Raw genomic sequence first — 22,742 nt, 5'->3', positions numbered from 1 at the left:
GCTGTGTGCTGTCTTCAGCAAGGAGAGAAAACAGAGGGTTATGAGTGTGAGAAATGGATTGTGTGGAGAGGAAGGAATGACAGCACTGGTGGAGGGTGACTAGGATGGGTGTGAGATGTCAATAAGATGAGGGTGAGTGTGAGTATTGGCTATTCAGGTGGGGAGGTGAGGAGGTGCCTGGAGAGAGGAATGAGTGAAGCTGCAAGGTGTGTTAGACTGAGGAGTGCTGTGCAGGGAATGCTGGGCAAGTCAGAGGCTGGGATTTTCAATCGTCTGTGGGCACAAGAAGAGTCAGCATGCTTTGAAACGAGTGCTCTCATATGATGTGTCAGTGTCCCAACACCTCTGGATTCTCTGTTCTGTTCTCGCTGCTACTGCTTGCTCCTAAAAAAAAAAATTCAATTTTAAGAGCCTCCTTGAAGGCCCACAAATGGGCACAATTAGTGGAAACTCGCCACGGTGATTAATTCAACCTGGCAATGTGGGGCTAGTTTAGTGGGCAATGCCAGCTTTTAGCACATTTCTTTTTAAATTAGATTGTGGAAAATCATTTGTTACTGGATTTGCACTTGAAATTCCTTCCCTAATCTTTTGCACTGGTTTGGCCAACTTCAGTCGAACTGCACAGAATAAAACAGTGCAACCTAACAGAAATTCCAGGCCAATACCTTTAAAAATGGTGCCAGAGCCTACGCAGAAACAGGCGGCTTTGCCGAGGCCACACCTGCCATGTGATCGGGGGGTCGGTGAGACCGGCCGCCCTGCATATTATAATAAGTGCCGCATACTAGATCTTGGCGCGGGGAGACAATTGTTTCGAGCGATGGCAGGAAAATAAAATCCAGCCCCACATGTTGAGACCTTAGTTATGAGTCTATTGTGCGATATGTTATCAATGGCCTTTTGAAAAACCAAATATATTGCAACTACAGGTTTACTTCGATCTACCTTTTGGGCTGGATTTAATGGGCCCCCTGGGGACAGGCTAGGAGGTGGTTTTGGTGGGGGGAGGGTGGGGGGGTGCCCATACATTTGCAACGGGAGGCAGGGGGTGGAGGGCTCGTCGCAACGTGATTAAGTTGCGGGGCGGTAAAGGCCAAAGATGTCCTTCCTGCCCACAGGTCCATTGAGGCAATTAAGTGGCCTATTTTTGCCATTTCAGGGCCTCTTCCCATCTTCCCACTGCTGCTGGAATGAAACCAGCGAAGGTGGGGGGGAGGGGGCCTCTGCCACATGGGGAGGTCACCCAGTGAAACAAGGTGACCTCCCTGCCAGCTTAGGGGGGGGGGGGGGGCTCCTACATGCGCAGTCTGTGGCCCACGGAGGGCCCCCAGCAGCAATCCATCCACTTGCCATAACACGCACTTCCCCCCCACTCCCCCCCTCCCCCCCCAAACTCCCCATGGGACAGGGATCCCAGTACTAGGCTGTTAATTGCCTGAGCACCGTTGAATCGCGTCAGTGGGGCTCCAAAAGGCCGAGGCGAGGTTCCCACCACCTTTTTGGCCTGGAGCCCGACCGGCGTGACTAAATCCAGCCCTTTCTGTTACAACTGAAAAGAATTTGCTGAAGTTGTTCAAGCATGATCTTCTGCTTTGAAATCTGTGCTGATTACTGTTTATTATGTTTTCAGTTTCTGGATGTTTTTCTATTATATCTTTGAGTAAATATTCCATTACCTTACCTACCACTGATGTTAAGTTGATTGGTCTATAATTCCCTGGACTTGTTCTATCTCCCTTTTTAATTGTAGGAATTAACATTAGCTGTCTGCCAGTCCTCTGGCGATATTCTTTTTTCTAATGAGCTCCCTTTCCTAATGGTGTTGATCAACACACACTTAAATGTGATTTAGTTTTCTTTGTATGGACATGGATAGGGCGCAGAAAGATCCCACCACCTTTCCCGATTCCACAAAACTAGCAACAAATTGTACTTCTCTTGCTAGTAGGTTTTTTTTTTCTGTTACTTGGATGAATTTGGCTTCATTTCTGTTTTTTTGTAAATGTGACATTCTGCTATTTACTTGTCTCTGCTTACAATTGATTATAGTCAAATTGTTCAGTCCTGTCAGGAAATTAAAGCCATATCTGAATAAGTGCCAAATTGTTACAATTGCACTATTCTAATCACAGAATACATTTATCATCATGATTTATGAAACTATCCTTAGCTTTGAATTGAAGTAAACTGTGAATGTTTGAAGGCTAACTGCTGGGGACTATAGCTTCTCAAATGGTTGAATTTTAACATTTAAAATACAGTGGGTGTGTTTTTCATTAAAAGAATATAAGTCAATGGAATATTTGTAAAAACCCACAAAGGAGATAAATAAAAAGGGGAAAACAGGCAGTTCACGATCTTGCACTTGTCAATGATCACACACACTTCAGCTTAAATATGGGAGTAAAGAATAAATGTGAGTCTTAGTTTTATTCAGTGGGGACAATTTTAACTGAACCTCCCCCCGCAGTGAAAAACGGGCGGGAATCAGATTGAGTTTTTCTATCTGTCAACTTCATGAGAAAGGAAAATTGGATGGGGGTGTACAACGGGTTTCAGCTCCCACCCAAGATGGAAGTTACCCCTGTTATGTATATGAACTTTTGCAAGACATGATTGAGGCTCCACAAGAGATCTGTGGCTAAAGGGAAAGTTCTTAGGATAAAGGAAAAAGTTATAAATTGGATACTCAATTGGCTAAATAATAGGAGATAGAAGTCAGTGATTGATATCGGTTGTTCTAATTGGACAGTTATGATTAGTGGAATCTTGAAGAATCAGCATTGGGATATCAGCTGTTTGTAATACAATCAAAGAGGGCAAAGTTGTTAATTCTTCAATGTTGTGGTTAAATTTGCTTCCTGACGAAACATTATCTGGGTTTGTCGAGCAAAAAGACATTGCATATTAATCTTGTCGCATTTATGATGCAACAATGTTGATCTTTCAAGTCTGGACCCAAGAGACAGCCTTTACATGACTAAAATACCCTATTTCCTAAATTTATTCCCACTTCTAAAATAGAGGCAGAGATCCAGAAGAAACAAAAAAAAATCAAATAAGTTAAAAGATTTTAAACTTCATATTTAGGGAAAGAGTTTAGTAAAGATAGATAAATAATGCTGAACAGTTAAAATAAAGTTGCCAATATTTGGGAAGTACCTTGCAAGTCAACTGTCTAGCCCAGTGGAGAACTGTGTTTGTTTATTTCTTCCTGGAAGAAATATGTCCGTTAATAAAAAATGCAAAAATTGTAACTGATCTATAAAAGAGAAAATCCAATCGTGTAATTTGCATATGCAGAGAATAATAAATCTCATCACGAGCTAGTGTATACCTGTAAAGGAGTGCACAACATTGAAGTGAGGGGTTTTGTTATCCTAGCATCATGCCAATCTATTCAGAAATAATATTTACCTCTGTGCATGGACATTTCTAAAACTTGAAATGTTGGCAATGTTTTTGTCCATTTTCAAATTGTTTCATAATATAAATATCTTCAAAGTACATTATTATGTAACTCTAATGAATGTCAATAATTTCTCTCCCCCACCCCCCCCCCCCCCCCAACCCCACACAAATGCAATCCTCACCCTAAAACCAATGGCATTTGGGCAGTTGTGCAGTACTTCAACTAAATGGCCATACACTATTCATGAGTTTAGGCAGTGGCTATTTAACCAGGAGGTGTAATCATAGCCGAGCCCAATCTTATCAACAGCCAACAGTTACAAAGGGAATATTTTTTATTTATTATTTAGAGATACAGCACTGAAACAGGCCCTTCGGCCCACCAAGTCTGTGCCGACCAACAACCACCCATTTATACTAATCCTACGTTAATCCCATATTCCCTACCACATCCCCACCTTCCCTCAATTCTCCTACCACCTACCTACACTAGGGGCAATTTACAATGGCCAATTTACCTACCAACCTGCAAGTCTTTGGCTGTGGGAGGAAACCGGAGCACCCGGCGGAAACCCACGCAGTCACAGGGAGAACTTACAAACTCCGCACAGGCAGTACCCAGAACCAAATCCGGGTCGCTGGAGCTGTGAGGCTGTAGTGCTAACCACAGCACCACTGTGCCTCCCGTAATATTCCTACTTCACTCTCTGATAGAAAGCCTGACCTGCTGAGTGAGTGCTTACCAGAAATGAGAACATCATATGCAGTGTCCACCATACTTTCTGGTGTGTGCTGTTGGAAAGTGAGGCTCCCCAAATAGTAGCAAGTTGGAGAATTACCCCTTCCATGTACGCTGGCCAGCATTGTCACTGTACAGCAATCAAGGGCAGTAACCTTGCCCCATTCTCATGAGAGTGACATCAATTTAAGTGTCCTCACTATAGTTCAGGTGGGATGAGCTAACTTGTCAATCATCAACCTGGGACATTCTTTGTCTAAATTGTGTAGCATCACAATGCACTGGGCATTCATCCTCTAACTTGTGATAGGTTCCTCATAGGCTACACACTTAAACAGATGGAAGAATGCATTCCTTGGGTGAAAAAGCAACATGAATTTTTTACAGTGTAGAGGTGGAACAGTTCCCCAAAACAGTGTCACACCAATAGACTGTGCTATGGAGTGGCAGGATCATGATTGTCCATTCGATAAATGCTGAACTTGGGCATGCCTTCCTGGCAGGAATTAAGGAGGAACTAGATACTCCCCAATGTCAACAGAGGAAAAACTGAAGACTGAATCAATGCACCTTGCTCTGATGCACCTGGCTTGTTACACTGTGCACTGGTAGAGACCCAGCATCAGGTCATTCATATACCTTCTTTGCTAGGGATGATGCATGACAAGGTATAATATGGGCGACACAGTGGCGCAGTGGTTAGCACCGCAGCCTCACAGCTCCAATGACCCGGGTTCAATTCCTGGTACTGCCTGTGTGGAGTTTGCAAGTTCTCCCTGTGTCTGCGTGGTTTTTCTCCGGGTGCTCCGGTTTCCTCCCACAAGCCAAAAGACTTGCAGGTTGATAGGTAAATTGGCCATTATAAATTGTCACTCGTATAGGTAGGTGGTAGGGAAATATAGGGACAGGTGGGGATGTTTGGTAGGAATATGGGATAAGTGTAGGATTAGTATAAATGGGTGGTTGATGTTCGGCACAGACTCGGTGGGCCGAAGGGCCTGTTTCAGTGCTGTATCTCTAATCTAATCTAATCACAATGCCATAAAATGTTTAATCAATTTGCAATTTATTTAGATAGATTTAAAAAACAGTATTAGCTCCAATCTCAGAGTACAATTGCTGAATTTTCTCCTGTGCTGTGGAATTTCTTGTCTGAGCCATCACAGTTCCACCATAGAGAGAGCATCTCAAATTGGAAGGACCTCTTAGCCTTTGTCACATGTTGTTGATGCTCAGCTGGATTATTCAGTATCAGAGGTAACCTCGTGTTAACTGTTTGTTTATTTCCTTGTCAATATTCTACTTCCCCCATTCTGAAGCATGAATTGCTTGCTGAGATAAGGTTACTCTCATCTATCTAGCCCAGGTTACAATAAATCGTGCATAAGACTTACAGTGGTTATTTGACCTCAGGAATTGGTGGGGGTGGACAATCATTGCTGAACTTGATTGTACTGCACGATATGCACTTCCAACATGAGTCTCTGGATAGAACATTACTTAACTTCTCCTTAAGCTGAGGTCATTGAAGCCACCTGCAGTGCCACTCAGACTGGGGATCATACCTGCAATCTTCCCAGTCTCCATGTCTCTGCTACACACTGGCTGAGCTCACTGAATCATCAGGGAGCCTACTTTATGTACTTAAGTAATTACTTCATGGGAGTCGTGGATAAAAGCCTCTTACCGGTCTCTGTGGAGCAATAGTTTCATGAAATGTTAAGGTAGGCTATAGAATCTATTTATCTGCTAACCCTGAAGGAAGGAAGATGGTGTGGAAGGGAAAATGGTGATAAGCAAGATAACAAGTACATTCAATTCATCCTTTGGTAATTCAGTTGTAGGCTGTTTGAATGTGACATCTGTGCATGATAATTGGTGTTAAGTTTTCATTTAGGACTATCTTTGTTAAATCACATTGCCTATGTAGATAATAACAATAACAACACATTTAAATCGTGAAGCTGTACACAAGGACATCTTTTTAAATCGTGGCTTGAAATTCAAGCAATGTTTTGTTTAATTCATACAGTACAAGTTTTCTTTTTATATGGGGAGGATAACATCACTGTGATACTTGTACTAATTTTCTCTACCTAAGATCTAATTGTCTTAATGATGATTAATAGTCAGTAGGGTATTTTGCATGGACAATAACTGAGGGTGCATTTGCCCAGAGGATCAGGGATGTATTTCAGATGCCTACAGGCACCCTCAGAGTGGTGCAGGCTTCTTTCAAGATTGCGAAGGTTAGGGATACCGTTCAATGTTTCTATGCATCTGTTGGTCTTTTCTGAGGGGTAGACTATGTATTGGAAATGGTAGATTAGCATTTGCCTCCATACCAACTCTCAGATTTTGGTGGATGCCTTGCCCCAAGTGATGATGCTGTGAAGTTGAGCTGCCCAATGCTAGTGCTTTAACATTTGGGAATATTCTTAACCATTTGATATCATGCTATTTGTGTAAATTACTTATTTTCAATATTGCTCTCCTATTGACAACAAGTGTAGTGATTTTGATAGGATATTAGGTTTTGTGCATTGTGTTGATAATTGGAGGTCCGTTTGTTTTGCATTAAACAGAGGTGGTTGAATGAAAATACCACTCAGTAAGGGGACAAAGCACTGAAATGAGGAACCTTACGTCATCTGTCACAGAAAATGATACCTCATCAAGTGACAAAAAGAACCCTGTGGATCATTATTAGTGCCACAGGCAACTCACTGTGGGCTTCATTAGAACTAAATTGTGACTTTGATTCCATTGCTATAGTATTCCAGTTGGAGATTTATTTTAATAGACAGCATTGGGAAAATAATGTTGATTAGCGATGTATAGGGTTGCCTGAAGTGTCGTCTTGTTCTTATATTTCTTTGTAATTTCCTTTACTGGAGAGGAAATTATACTACTCTGTATTTATGGTTTGGCTTAATCATCTTCCCTTGGTTCTTCAGACGTCAGAACAGTAAATGTAATTTGTTTAGTGCAATAGCACTATACCATTGATGTATTTCAGACCATCAATGGCCTGATGGAGCCTATGGAGGAACTTGTGGTCAATGAGTGTGAAAGTAGGAATTGTTTTTTTAATCCCCGGAATGATGAAGGAATTAAATAAGTAATGCACATTGGGCTTTAAAGTACATCACATTGTAATGTTTTGTTTTTAACTATTGGCTGGGGTTTTACAGCAGTAAGTAATTGCATTGTGTGTGTTTTTATTATAGGAACATTGGATTTGTGCCTATACAATAGATTATTGCTTTCAGCAGAGAGGTCACCCTATAATGTCAGTGACCCTGAAAAATTAATAAAGAGGGTTGCCATATTTGTGATTTACTCAGATGTAGCTGTGTACATAATGAAGACTTAAGGACCTGCCACGAATAGGAACCACATTCTGTGGCTGTTTGGTCACAAGTAAATGATTTAAAAAGCTGGCATTGACCTTCTGTTGACTTTTAGATACAGCCTGATACAATTCCATGTAATTATTTGTAGCTTTGCAAGCAGGTTATTTAAGGTTGCTGCTGTCCCAAATAAATTCACATTATTTTTGAGGTCACATGAGCAATATGGGAAAACAGAGCAAACTGCTGTAGCTTTACAGCAATAGGACACCAGAAGTATAAGTGGTTTGCATTACTTTCCAATTGCTTGTTGCACTGAGTGGGATCTGAGGCTCAGCTTGTCTTTTTATTTAACCAATGTAATTTAATTTCCAATAAGAAATTAAATATGAGTATGTGTAATGATGTGGGGGTACATTTTCCTCTGTGCATGAAAGATTATTTTACTAAATAGTCCAAGATTCATAATGACCAGTCAGAAAATACTTTCAACTTTACTTTTAGATACAGGGGAAGTGTGTCTTGTCGTGTACCACTGAAAGTATGGAACAGATAAATACATCATCACTTCACAAAAGCAGGCTACAATTCAATATCGATGTTGTGTTGCCTCTTTTGCTGATATAGCCATGTACAGGAAGAACTTGGAAAGATGATCTGATCAAAAAAGTCCTAAAAATATGGTCATATTATAAATATTCACAGCTATAAAAAAAACTATCTGAGCTAAATTCCAGCTGTTGTCTATTTAGAGGCAAATCTCACTACATTTTGCATGTGATCTAGATTATTTTAGACTGCTAGATTTCATTTTCACATGTCACATCCACGTAGAGTAAACAAGTTCAATTCAGTATAAACAGACAGAAGCAACACTTCCACGTCAATTTAGAATAATTGGAACCTGGAGCAGGTCTGAGAGCCTTTGAGGGTCCAGAACCGTGCAAGGGTGCGCATTGTTTTTTTTCACTCCGTTCTTTTTTCAAACTGCAGAAACATAAATGCAAAAATGTGTATTGCAACATTGGGGTCAAAAAGTAGTACATCACAAAAATTGTCCAATGTACTCAGTAGCCATGAGGAGGATTACCTGAGCATAATCAAGAATAGTAAGTAGCTAATGACTGTAGCATATCGGAAATAATATAGTGCCTGTTCTAATGGATTTCTCTTCTACTCTTCCCCCTTCATTCTAGTCAATTGATCCTGGCCAGCAGTTTACATGGGAACATTCAAACATGGAAGTCAACAAACCAAAGAATAGGTATGCAAACGTAATTGCATACGACCATTCACGGGTCCTCCTGTCTGCAATTGATGGTAAGTGAAGTCTCGGAAATGGCACACTTGTGAACACCTGAACTCAGCAGCTCCTGGCTATCAGCCAAAATTTGCTAATTGTAGAAGTCTAACTCAGGCTTCCAAAATGTTCAGTTCTTCCTTCAGGAATGACCCTGGCGATCTCAATGTGGGTAATTTTTACTTTGGGCCGTAACCTGGCGATTACATCATCTGCCCATTATGGAACCCACTCGAATTTCCATTTCCACTTATTTCAAAATTGAGTGTATTCAGTAACAGGTGGGCGATTCACTCTACCAGTTTACTGCCCAGGCAGTGACGGTAAAAATGCCCCCAATGAATGTCAAAATCTTAGAATTCAAGGAAATTGTTTAATTTCAGCACTGGTGTACCTGGTAAATGAAGATGACACTGAATCCTCAGCATCTGAAGTCTTAACACACAATGACAGAATAATACTGTCAGTTTACAAATAGGCTGTCTTAAAAGGTGAGAAGAAAACAATGTATTTACTTATCTGAAAGACGCATGGGGTAGTGTCTAAAAATACCTGAATGGATGCCTGTCAGCTATCAAATAAAACATTTTTGAAAAATAAAATAAACATAATTGAGGGCGTATAAAGGAAGAAATAATGGGTGCTTGTCAGAAAGGTATGGCGATAATCATGGGGGGTGTTAATCTATATATAAACTGGAAAAATCCAATGGGCAAAGGTAACCTGGATGAGGAGTTCATAGAATGTTTTCAGGATAGTTCCTTGGAACAGCACATTCTGGAGCCAACCGGAAAGCAGGCTATACTAGACCTGGTATCGTGCAACGAGATAGGATTAATTAATTACCTCATAGTGAAGGCACCCTTGGCAGCAGCAACTGAAATATGATTGAATTTTAATTCAGTTTGGGGGAGAGAGATTGGGTCGTATTTTAAACTTAAATAAGGCCAATTATGAGGGCATGAAAGCTAAAGTGAACTGGCAAATTAGGTTAAGGGATCGGTCAATAGAGATGCAGTGCCAGACATTTAAAGGGATATTTCAGAACACACAGAATAGATATGTTCTAACGAGAAAGAAAAATTCCAAGGGGAGGGCCCGCCATCCACGGTTAACGAGAAAAATTAAAGATAGTATCAAACTTAAAGAAAAAGCATATAATTACACAAAGATGGGTGGAAAGTCAGAAGATTGGACAGAATATAAAAACAGCAAAGAATGATTTGAAATAGAATGTCAGCTGGAAATATAAAGACAGATAATAAGAGTTTCTGTAGATATTTTAAAAAGAAGAAAGTTAACAAAGTGAGCTTTGGTCCTATAGAAAGTGAGTCTGGGGAATTAATAATGGGTAATAAGGAGATGCTGATGAATTGAACGGGTATTTTGCATTGGTCTTCACTATAGAGTATACAAGTCACATCCCAGTATTAGCTGTAAGTCAGAAAATGGAAGGGAGGGAGGAACTCAAGGAAATTACAATCACCCGGGAAGTGGTACTGAGCAAATTGTTGGAGCTGCGGGCTGACTGGTCCCTGGGTTCTGATGGACTTCATAATAGGGTATTAAAAGAAGTGGCTAGTGAGATAGTTGATGCAAACAAGAAATGGTGGAAATACTCAGCTGAGTATTTCCACCATTTCTTGCTTTTATTTCTGATTTCTAGCATCCGCAGTATTTTGCTTCTATTTGAGATAGTTGATGCATTGGTTTTAATTTTCCAAAATTCCCTAGATTTGGGGAGGGTTCCATTAGACTGGAAATAGCAAATATAACTCCTTTATTCAAAAAGGGAGGGAAACAGAAAGCAGGAAACTATAGACCAGTTAGTTTAACATCTATCTTAGGGTAAATGTTAGAAGCGATTATTAAAGATGTTTTGGCAGGGCATTTAGAAAAATTCAAGGTAATCAGGCAGAGTCAACATGGTTTTGTGAAAGGGAAATCATGTTTAACCAATTTATTGGAGTTTTTTGAGGGAGTTACATGTGCTGTGGACAAAGGGGAACCAGTGGATGTATTGTACTTAGATTTTCAGAAGGCATTTGATAAGGTGCCACATCAAAGGTTATGGCAGAAAATAAAAGCTCATGGTGTAGGGAGTAACATATTGGCATGGATAGAAGATTGGCTAGCTAACAGGAAAGAGAGAGTAGGTATAAATGGGTCATTTTCAGGTTGGCAAGATGTAATGAGTGGTGCGCCACAGGGATCAGGGCCACAACGTTTTACAATTTATATAAATGACTTGGATGAAGGGACTGAAGGTATGGTTGCTAAATTTGCTGATGACACAAAGATAGGTAGGAAATTAGGTGAAGAGGACATAAGGAGGCTACAAAGGGATATAGATAGGTTAAGTGAATGGGCAAATACCTGGCAAATGGAGTATAATGTGGGAAAATGTGAAAATGTCCATTTTGGCAGAAAGAATGGAAAAGAAGCATATTATTCAAATAGTGAAAGATTGCAGAGCTCTGAGATGCAGAGGGATCTGGGTGTCCTCGTTATTAGGAAAGCTAATAGAATGTTATCATTTATTGCGAGGAGAATTGAATACAAAAGTACAGAGGTTATGCTTCAGTTATATAGGGCATTGGTGAGACCACATCTGGAGTACTGTGTACAGTATTGGTCTCCTTATTTGAGAAAGGATGCAAATTCTATTGGAAGTAGTTCAGAGAAAGTTTACTGGACTAATACCTGGAGTTGGCGGGTTGTCTTATGAGGAAAGGATGGACAGGCTGGGCTTGTATCTGCTGGAGTTTAGAAGAGTAAGAGGATTGAAACATATAAGATCCTGAGGTGTCTTGACAGGGTGTGGCAAGGATGTTTCCTCTTGTGACAGAATCCATAACTGGGGGTCACGTTTAAAAATAAGGGGTCGCCCAATCAAGACAGAGATGAGGAGAAATTTTTCTTTTTTCAGAGGGTTGTGAGTCTTTGGAACTCACTTCCTCAATAGGCAGTGGAAGCAGAGTCTTTGAATATTTTTAAGGCAGAGGTAGATAGGTTCATAATAAGCAAAGGAAAGCTTACTGGGGGTAGGCGGGAATGTGGAATAATCAGCTCAGCCATGAACTTAATGAATGGAGGAGTAGGCTCGAGGAGCCGAGTGGCCTACTCCTGCTCCTAATTCGTATGTTCGTCTGAGACCAGTTAATTTTTGGATCAGAAAGTCGCAGGGAAAATTATGTTTGCTTTTGTCTGATAAGATGGTGCTGTGGAGTGGAAACTGGTGAGGTGTGGATTCTCATAATTTGGACTTAACAAATTCAGGCACTGGGAAGCAAGGAGCAGAGTCAAAATTCTTCCCTATAGAGAAGGAGAGCTGGTGGGAAGGTGACCAACCATTGCATTCCAGCAGTATTTTGTGACCAATCATTCTAGCCTGCTCAGCTGCAGTTAAGGTAGGGCGACTGTAGACGAGGGAGAAAAAAAACTCTGACAAAAAAGGTCACTCTGACCTTAAGAAAAATGATGTGAGTACTTTACAGTTAATATGTATAAAATGTAATTAACTAAATTTGGGCGTGTGAGTAATTAGGCTGTATATGTACAATTGTCATTTGGCCATACAGAATTTGAGTATTGCTGAAAATAGAGACATTTTGTTGAAGCTTTTCATCTTGCACTCATCAGGACAACTCGCAAGAATACCAATTTAAGGGAAACAACAAATTTATACTGTATGAGAAGCGAGTGCTGATTGGTAGAGGCGTTGCCATGGAGAATGCACCAGTTTACGGTGATTGACAGTTAACTGCCAAGCTTTGTTTGAAATTTAAACCAGGCAGCTTGACATTAATTGGTCAAGGCATTGCCCTGAGAAATGAACCAGCGAATGGCTGTCACTTATTTTGTTTAGCTGATACAGGCACAATGTGTGTACATGTTCTTTCTGTCTGCAAAGAACAGGCCCTTGTGTATTAATATTTGTAGATTCTCGTACACACAACTGCACCACACTTCGAGTCCAATTGACAATCTTAAATTGGTTGTCAGTGTAATTCGTAGCACACTGAGGTAATCTTTTTAATAACCTGAGTGTATTGCAGTGTAGTACAACTAGAATATATCTTTTATTCTGCATACAATTAATTTAGGGTACATGGATTAGTAGCTTTGCAGAATTAATGTGAGTCTATCTTAGTATGCACTGATAGACTATTATAATGTAAAAAACAGAAAACACTGGAAAGATGCCAGGTGCAGCAATGTCTGAAATGAAAAAGATGGTTTAACATTTTGGGTTCAGTGTTGGGTCCCTTGCTGTTTGTGGTATATATTAATGATTTGGACTTAACGTGGGAGACATGATTGGGAAAATTGCAAATGACACCAAAATTGGCTGTGTAGTTGATAGTGAAGAGGTAGACTCCAGAATAATATCAATGGTTTGGTTGAGTGGGTGGAAAAGTGAGAAATGGAATTCAATCTGGAGAAGTGTGAGGTAATGCATTTGGGGAGGGTAAACAAAGCAAGAGAATACACAAAAACGGGAGGAGATTGAGAGGGGTAGAAGAAGTGAGAGACCTTGGAGTGCATGTCCACAGGTTCCTGAAGGTGGCAGGACAGGTAGATAGAGTAGTGAAGAAGGCATATTGAATGCTTTCCTTTATTGGCCGAGGTATAGAATGCAAAAGCAGGGATGTAATGCTGGAACTGTATAAAACGCTGGTTAGACCACAGTTGGAGTATTGCGTACAGTTCTGGTCACCACATTACAGGAAGGACATAATTGCTGTGGAGAGAGTACAGAGGAGATTTACAAGAATGTTGCCAGGGTTTGAAAGTTGAAACTGTGAGGAAATATTGGATAGGCTAGGGTTGTTTTCCTTCGAGGAGGCTGAGGGGTGGCTTAATTGAGGTGTACAAAATTATGAGGGGCCTAGATAGAGTAGACATGAAAGAACCTGTTTCCCCTAGTGGAGAGGTGAATTATCAGGAGGCACAGATTTAAGGTGATTGGTAGAAGGATTAGAGTGGACATGAGGAAAAACCTTTTTCACCCAGAGAATGGCAGGTGTCTGGAATTCACTGCCTGGATCGGTGGTGGAGACAGAAACCCTCAACTCATTTAAAAGGTACCTGGACATTTTTTATTTATTTATTTAGAGATACAGCACTGAAACAGGCCCTTCGGCTCACCGAGTCTGTGCCGACCAACAACCACCCATTTATACTAATCCTACATTAATCCCATATTCCTACCACATCTCCACCTTCCCTCAATTCCCCTACCTATACCAGGGGCAATTTATAATGGTCAATTTACCTATCAACCTGCAAGTCTTTGGCTGTGGGAGGAAATCGGAGCACCCAGCGAAAACCCACGCGGTCACAGGGAGAACTTGCAAACTCCGCACAGGCAGTACCCAGAATTGAACCCGGGTCGCTGGAGCTGTGAGGCTGCGGTGCTAATCACTGCGCCACTGTGCTGCCCTGCAAGGCTACAGATGAGGTGCTGGAAGGTGGGATTAGATTGGGTGGCTAGTCTTTTCAGCCGGCGCAGACACGATGGGCTGAATGGCCTCCTTCTGTGCTGTAACCTTTCTCTGGTTCTATGGATACAGATGCTTCAATGGAGTCTTGTTTATAGTTTGCATTTCTCGGAGTGTGCATATATAATTAGTGTTTTCGATCGGTTATTGTACTTTACAAAATGGTGAATTGTACCATTGAATTCAATAACATTGTATTCTATACAAAGCTACCAGGATTAATTATAGATAAATGTAACATTTAGGGTACGAGTTGCAAATAGATGTGATTAATTGGGCATTCTCAATTCATTGTTATTCTGAAAACATTTACAATAAACAAGGCATTTCATGATTGGCACTGAAATCAACTGAAATAGTAATTATATTTGAATTGATTAATCCCTAACATCTCTGCTGTGTGCTAAACAGAGTGTTCTGACAACCTGAAACAATGTATCTTTGTACTGGACAAACAGAATAGAAATCCTCGGCAGTTAAGCATGTTCTTTAAAATTCAAAAAGTAAATACATTCGCCCGTTCCAGATAATTGCACCTGAGTTGGATTTGAATTGCCATGACCTACCTCTTGCGTATTAGCAAAGAGCAGACTCTGTCCTCCCCTATCACTACCCCCCCACCAAAACCACAATGTCACCCTCACTCACATACAAAATTTGAATGAACGTCATGCTGTGTACCTGCACTTCGTTGAACAGCAAAGGTTGAAAAGAGATTTAATTAGATCTTTTAAAATCATGAAGAGTTTTGATAGAGTGAACAGAGAATGACTGTTTCCACTGGTTGGAGAATCAGTGTTGAGGGGTCAGCAATTTAAAGTTACCATCACATTTAGGAGAGGTGAAGAGAAATTTCTTCATGCAGAGTTGTTCGAGAATGGAATGTGAAAGAAAAGGAGATGCAAGGCTATGAGGTGAGAGTAGAGCAGTGGAAGTAGTATTAAATTGCTGTGGGGAAAAAGCTGGCACAAATGTGATGGGCTGATTGACCTGTACTGCAAATGTCTATGGTTTGACATCATAGCTGCTTATTTGGTAGGGCCCCATTAAGAGCTGAAACTGCAATGGAGAAGAGACTTGCAGTCAAGCATATCTTTTACTATCATGCAGTATAGATTTCATTGTAACTAGTCGTAAAATAGAACAAACACTATGCAGCAAGTTAATAGCGGCAATTGTAACCCTACCCACATGGCAGAAACCAGGAGACTGAGCAAGTAAAGTCGTCCAGGTTACTTACCTGTACTGGAGATGTTAGATGTTGACCATTCCTGATTTTAACCTACTCAACTGAGCAGGAAGCAGGACACCCATCCAAAACCGGCAGGATGCACTTTTATATATGTCTGATTACGCCAATGGGACCAAACTTCAGCTTAGGCAGCCTGACTGGAATTTGCAGTGAATTTTCTGCCAAGCTAAAATTTCACTGCATCAATTACTCACCAAAAACTGGCCTGGTGTCAAAATCAGACTGAATGCATATTAATACTGTTACCAACTTAGCTGCCTTATTTATTGCCTATAGCTAGTAATTTTTCTATGGCAATAATCTTGCATGATAAACATCTAATACATTGAGTCATAGATTCAGTATAGCACAGAAGGAGGCCATTCAGCCCATCGAGTCCATGTCAGTTCTCTGAAGAGAAATCCAGTCAGTCCCATTTCCCCACTCTATTCCCATCGCCCTGCAAATGCCCATCCAATATCCTTTCGAAATCATTAATCATCTATGCTTCCACCACCATAGGCAGTGAGTTCCAGGTCATTATTGCTTGTTGTATAAAAAGTTCTTCCTCAAGCCACCAACCTCCACATCTCGCACCCCCCCCCCACCCACGGACCTCTTGCTCAAACCCTTAAATCTGTGTCCCCTTAGTCCTTGTACCATCAGCTAACGAGAACAGTTTTTCCTTGTCTAACTTATCTAAACCTCTCATAATCTTGTACAAGTCTATCAAATCTCCCCTCAATCTCCTTTGCTCCAAGGAGAACAACACCAGTTTCCCCAACCTAACCTTATAGCTAAATGCCCTGATTCCTGGAACTATTCTAGTAAATCTCCTCTGCACCCTCTCAAGGACCTTCACATTGTAGGGCGTGTGAGTCCCCTGCGGAGTCTCACTTAGGTTCGGAGCTGTACTCTGGACATAACACAAATTATGTATTAAAACAATAATTTTATTGAGTAATTATTAAGTAATTATTATGCAATTATTTTGCCGCTGGGATGCCAACCCCATTCAAAGCCTGGGTGCTGAGTACCCACTCTTACTGCCAACTTTGCAGTGCCATTGCACCCCCTTAGCAAGTGCCCAGTCCCCCTTTGCTCTGCTGACCCTCTTATGGGGTTGGGGTGACTTCCTGGGGCATGATGGCTGGCTCCCCACTCTGTAGCTGCCTGCTGTCAGAGAAACTGTACCTGAAGGCATGGGTAACCTGTCTGGCCTTTTCAAAATTAGAACTTAAACCTTTGATGAGCTTTTCAACAGCGTTAATGGGCCTTAATTGGGAGAAGAGAGGGAATCCTGTCCCGCCGCAGTGATTATTGCCCTCGTGGCGACTGTCATCTTGAAACTGGCAGGGCACCCGGCACTGGTATTTTCGGGGGCCCCTGCCTCCATTCCTGGCTTTCGGGAGGGGCCCCGAAAATTCAGCCAAAGGAATAGCACTGTTTCTGTCTGTCTTGGGTTTTCAGCAATGATCAACAACACAGTACAGTTACAAATCTGAAGTGTGCAATACAACCCAACACCATGACAGTTATCGTGAATTAACCTACTTAGAGTTGCTGATGTGTTAGCAATGGTTAGTAGATTTTAATCAGTTTATAAGTCAACATTTCTGCTTTTTTTTAATAATTATCCATTTTGCACAATACAAAGAGCAGACAAATGAGAAAAAAAAAGATGCATCTCCTCATGTGAGCTAACAATCATGGCTGGATTTTTCCATTTTCCCAGGCAATGGGAGGCGGGCTTGGTGCACGTGGGGCATTAAATCCCCTAAAAGTGACATTGAGTCAGGATCGCGACATCATCCCGCTCTCTTCTGGATTTCCCCTTGTGGGTTCTGAGGTTGATTGGGAAACCAACTGAGACACTTGAAAAGCCAGTTAAGTTCTTCTTTAACCCTGAGTTCCGACTTTCCCAGCCAGTGCACGAGTCCATGCTGTTTCAACATCTCACCAGGTTGGAGAAGGTGAATGCACAGTGGGGAGTCATTGTTGGCTAAAACTGATCAGATAGCAACAGTATAAAGGCTGAACTCAGCCTTTGTGGTTAGCCACATTAAAAAGCTCGCACTGACAGGAGTAGTTCTTCCAGCCTGAATTCACTGATTTCTTTGAGAACAGCAACTTTTTCCAGCAACTTTCAAATGCCTTGATTCCACTGAGCTCAATCTCAACTTCGTGCCTGTGAATGTCCCTGCAACATGAGGGCTACCTATTCTACAGTTACCGGTCCTCTGAGGAGGAGCTGCAGATTGCTCCAGCCTACCAGCTGCACCGACAGATGCAGCAACTCTAGCAGCAGCTGCCTTCTCCACAGCCACATTCAGCTCCATGGAACAGAGGGATGGATGTAGAGCTGCACCTCAAAGGAGGCGATAACCCTGGCACAGAGTCTAAAGGCCAAGGGTGAGCTTCCACGACATGCTTGAATAACGATGCCTCAGAAGGCTCAGGCTCTGCGGCAGGTCGACGCAGACATGCAGCCTTTTGGAAGCAGACCTCCGCCTAAGAGGATCAAGTGACCACGCATTGTCTGTGGCTGTCAAGGTGGCCACAGCTTTCAATTTCTTCATGTCCAGCTCCTTTCAGGGATCTGCTGGTGACAGCTGCAGGATTTCACAATCTACAGCCACAACTCCATCACCCATGTTGCTAAGGCCGCCAACTATTTCCACTTTAACATGGATGAAACCAGTCAAACACAGAGGGCTATCAACTTTGTGTCACTTACAGGATTTCCAAAGGTCCAGGCGGTGGTTGACTGCACTCCTGTGGCAATCAAGGCACCATCAGAGCAGCCAAGTGTCTTTGTTAACAGGAAAAACTTCCATAATGTGCAGCTGCTCTGTGACCACCACAAGAACATCATGAAAGTCCATTCCAGGTATCCAGGGAGCTGCCATGACTCTTTCATCTTTCAGCAGTCACATGTACCACAGATGTTCTCTCCATCAGACAGCCTCCGCGGTTGGCTCCTGAGAGTCAATGGATGCCCACTCAAGACCTGGCTGCTGACTCCAGTGAGGAACCCCACCACAGAGGCTCAGGAGAGGTACAACAGGAGCCATGTCACCATTAGAGCAACAATAGAGAAAGCCATTGTTTTGCTGAAGATGAGGTTCCGGTGCCTTGACAGATCTGCAGGCACCCTTCAATAGCAAGGGTCTCCAGGATTGTTTTAGCCTGCTGTGTCCTCCCCTGTGTAACCCCTACAACCCCTCAGCAACCAAACATCCTTCCTCTCGTCGTCCAGTCAACCATCACAGTTACACCCTTTTCTTTTCATCAAGGTTGATCATTCCATTCACCGGAATTAAACTATCCAGGGTCAATGGGGGATACGACAAAGTGGAGGCCATCACAACAAGTTGTTCACATAAACTCATGCTTTCATTCAAATATAGAGCATTACTGAAACAGCAGCAATCTTAAAAGCACCCAGGTGAAGCCCTTTGTGCAACTAAGGCGTCTTCCTCTTATGCTTTCTATTACTTCCAATTGCTGCTACCCCATGGGTTCAGGAAAGCTAGAGGCAGGCTGCACATTCCCCTGTCCTGACACACGAGATGCCCATAGTGGACATCCTCCAGGTTTTGGAGCCTGTGAGGGGGCCTGAAAGTATGCCCTACCTGCACCTGTGCAGGGGCAGACTTGGTCACTGAGGCAGGAGGGAGCTTGTGCGGCACTGTCTGGGGGGGAAAGGAGGGCAAGGAGCAAGAAATGGGGGGGGTGTTATATATTTGGTTCTTTATGCTGCCACCGTATACAGTCTAGCCAGAGACGCCCGTAGACTGTAGTATTTAAACATTAATCTTTAGTAACTATATACACTCCACACTGTGTGTCTCCTTCAAAAGCCACACTGTAACTGTTCTCGAATCTCTCCCACATGATCTCTTACCTCATCATGGTGGGTGGTAATCTTTACATACTCTCAATATTAACCCTTTGATACCCATATATTACAGGGGGCACCTTGAGACGAGCCCCCACTGCCATGTGCCCTTGCTCCACCATCGCTCTCAGGGCCCATCTGCACTTCCCAGCTGACCAAAAGCAGGCGAGCACTTGGCTGTATGTCTGTGTGGTGCTCAGCCACGAAGGTGATTCTTCAATCCATGTTGGTGCAAAGTGGCAGCTGTAGTGTGCAGACCATTGGCTGTGGGCCAGCAGGCACTCGGTGGTCTGCCCCGTCTGATTCTCCATAAGGTTGGCCACTCTTTCAGTACAGGAGGTCGTCAGTACAAAAGTGTGAGACTTCATGACACTTATGCTGGAGATGGACTTCTCATTTCCTGTGCAAGGCTGCGCATTGTCTCTGGAAATTCTGACAGATGCACACACATTTCCCATGGCTCCTCTGCCAGTACTCATTTAGTGTATGACCCCTGAGGCTCAGCATCTGTGTCCAGCTGAGCAGAGCTTGAACTATCCTGTGCCCTCTGTAGGGGAGGCTCCACTTTTGTCCCTGTCTCCAGATCCTGCTCACGTGTGATGTGCTCTTCACCATGTGCCACCCTATCTATCTGTGATACAGGACCCACTAAGGTGTGTGTATCCATGCTGGTGAAGGTTGTGCAGGAGTCATGTGACGGTGCATCCTCAGAGTACTGGTTTTCCTCTGAGGACTCCTCAAGCTCCTCCCTAATCTCCTCCGTCAGCACCATCAATGTAGCTGTGGGAGATGAAGGACGTGATTTAGTGCTGAAAGTAAGTAAAATAGGGTTTCATGTTAGCTTAGTGCAGAACATATGTCTTTGTGACATCAGGTCAACATGAGTGACAGTTAAGTGCGTAGTGGCAGTGCAATAGCTAATGCTAACACCTGGTCTCTGGGCCACCTCCATTTCTCCATCGCCAACAGACAGTACTTGTACCACACTGCTGATCTCCAGGGCTTCCTCCTCCATTGAGGTTAGGACGGTCATGTCTGCAACTCTAACCCCCAGTTCTCTGTCTCTCCCTGGAGTTGTGGGTTCTCTTCTCCTGCAATGAGAAAGAGGCATAGAGTTATGGCTGTGAAAAGTGAACTGCTTGTTGAGGATGGAGGCTCAACATTTGAGGAGGATGACTGTGAGGAATGGGAGCGACTGCTATCTGTTGACATGGAGATTTGAGGAGGAGGCTGGAGAGAAAGGAATGTGTGTGACAGGAAAGCGTGTCGGTCTGTGGAGTGCTGTGCAGGACAATGCTCGGGAGGTGAGCGTGCAATGGCTGGCAGGTGAGAGTTGTATGACACTTACCTTGTCGGACCTGAGGAGGTTATGGTCCTGGGCACCATTTTATATTCCAGAAAGCCAATTGGTAAAGGATGTAACTGGAGCCAAGCTTTGTACACTTTTATCAATATTTATTTGCACAGTTACAGATTACAAGAGAGTACCTCCTAACCCCAACAAACCACAGTTTAAGTCAGTGTCTATTTATAGGTGCAAAAGTGAATCCCCGGTTAATGCCCACCATCTGCCTAGAATTAAACACAATTCATATACAATTAAAACACCACATTCCTGCTGCTCACTACCCCTGCTACTTGCAGCCATGCCTGCTTGATGAGGCTGACCGGATTCCTCATCCCATCCTCAGGGAAGAGGACTTCTCTTCCGGCCGTGACTGCATCCATCATGTGACCTCCAGGGACGAGCCTGAGAACCGGGTGGGGGGGAGCATTCCAACGTTGTGCTTCCATCCTGCAGCAGCTTCCTGCTTCCCACTGGTATATTCAGGGTTTGACTCAGTGCTGCCATTGCGATCTCTGCCATGGTCCCTTTAAATGCATATAAATAGTATAAAGTAGAGGCCTGCTACCCGACCCGAACCCAACGACATGTGTCAGGGCCGACTCAGGCCAGGCACACACGGTAAGTGCTCTGCTGGTAAGTATTGAAATTTAAAAAAACTTACCTGAGCTGGGAGTCCGGGATGAAACTGGGTCTACGCAGTGACGCCACGATGACATCATCGTGCGTGTTCTGCAGCTTTGTGGAGATTCCGAGTCCAAAGGTGAGTAAACGGATGGTTGGGTCGAGTCAGGGTGGGTTTGGGTCGGGTTGGGCTCGGGGCAAAATCGGAGGGACTCGGGCCGGGTCGGGCTCGGGTCCGCGTTGGTTTGGTCGGGTTCGGGCCGGGTTCTTTTTTCCCGACCTGAGCAGGCCTCTTGTATAAAGTGGTTGTTTTCCTTTACATTGGTATTCTTGCGGATTGTCCTGATGAGTGCAAGACGAAAAGCTTCGACAACATGTCTCTATTTTCAGCAATACTCAAGTTCTGTACTACCAAACAACTACTTCAATAGATACCCTTCATTGCATGATTAGGCGCATCATCCGTCTCACCCTCCCTGATTGGTTGGATAACCCGGAGGCAGGACGTTAATGCCGTGGCTCGGTGAAAGCCTCGGTAAACCCCGCCAATTAGTCAAACGGGTTCCTGACCTACAAATGGTCCTGCCGGTTTGGCAGGGACTAAGTCTGGAAAATTCCACTCCATGAGTAGTAGCGGCGGCGTGACCATGTGATTCACTGAGAATTGTCTTGGCACTGTTTCTGCAGGGCTAATATTCTATATTCATCATACACAACACTTGTAAAAAGTACATTGTACCAATACATTGCTTTATATTTGACAGCTGCTTTTGCAGGGCAGCTGGTTTTATTTTGAAAACGTAACCTCCAGTTTTAGTGTGCTGTAGTTCTCTCAGGATACTAATTACTTTTGTTCTTGAATCAGAATAAATTAGCTATGTATCACTGTAATATTACTTACAGTGTTTAAGATCAGAGATCCATTCAGTTACATGAAATTAAGCTACTGCTCTAAGCCTGCAGAGACTAACGAGCATTTTTTATGTTTAATAGTGTTTTGCTGCAGAATGCGAGGCACTTCATGAGCCTGGTGAGAGTAGCAGAAAGGAAAAACTGGGCCCACTAGCAGTTAGATCTGCTTTCAAGCTGTCAGGTTCAACTGTTTTCTAATCTTTATACAGTAAATATATGGTCTAGGTTGGAAATCTACAGGAAAATCTTCCATTGAATGTGCAACACAACAGTTACAGACTGGAATTAGAAAAAACAATGGTCAGCTGCTGATATGTTATTTTCGAGGTTGTTAGACCAACCACTTTTTGGGCATTTGCCTCCTTTTTGGGCATTTTTTCAGCACATGTGTATCAGTGCAGAGAGGTTTCAGCATCCCG

The 22,742-nt window shown here is 42.8% G+C and overlaps 1 protein-coding gene across 8 annotated transcripts in view; it reads left to right on the top strand.

Moving 5' to 3' along the window:
* The window catches only part of LOC137369468 (receptor-type tyrosine-protein phosphatase delta), a 618,622-nt gene that overhangs the window by 527,008 nt on the left and 68,872 nt on the right, over nucleotides 1-22,742 (top strand). For all 8 annotated transcript variants that reach the window (XM_068030719.1, XM_068030716.1, XM_068030717.1 and 5 more), the window contains one exon: nucleotides 8,703-8,826. In XM_068030719.1, coding sequence (XP_067886820.1) covers nucleotides 8,703-8,826 — 124 coding nt within the window. The remainder of the gene's footprint in view (nucleotides 1-8,702; nucleotides 8,827-22,742) is intronic.

The sequence above is a fragment of the Heterodontus francisci genome, chromosome 4 (assembly GCF_036365525.1).
Source record: "Heterodontus francisci isolate sHetFra1 chromosome 4, sHetFra1.hap1, whole genome shotgun sequence".
Taxonomy (NCBI): Eukaryota; Metazoa; Chordata; class Chondrichthyes; order Heterodontiformes; family Heterodontidae; genus Heterodontus; species Heterodontus francisci.
The sequence above is the reverse complement of the archived record's forward strand: the minus strand, read 5'-3'. Positions and strand labels throughout refer to the sequence as shown.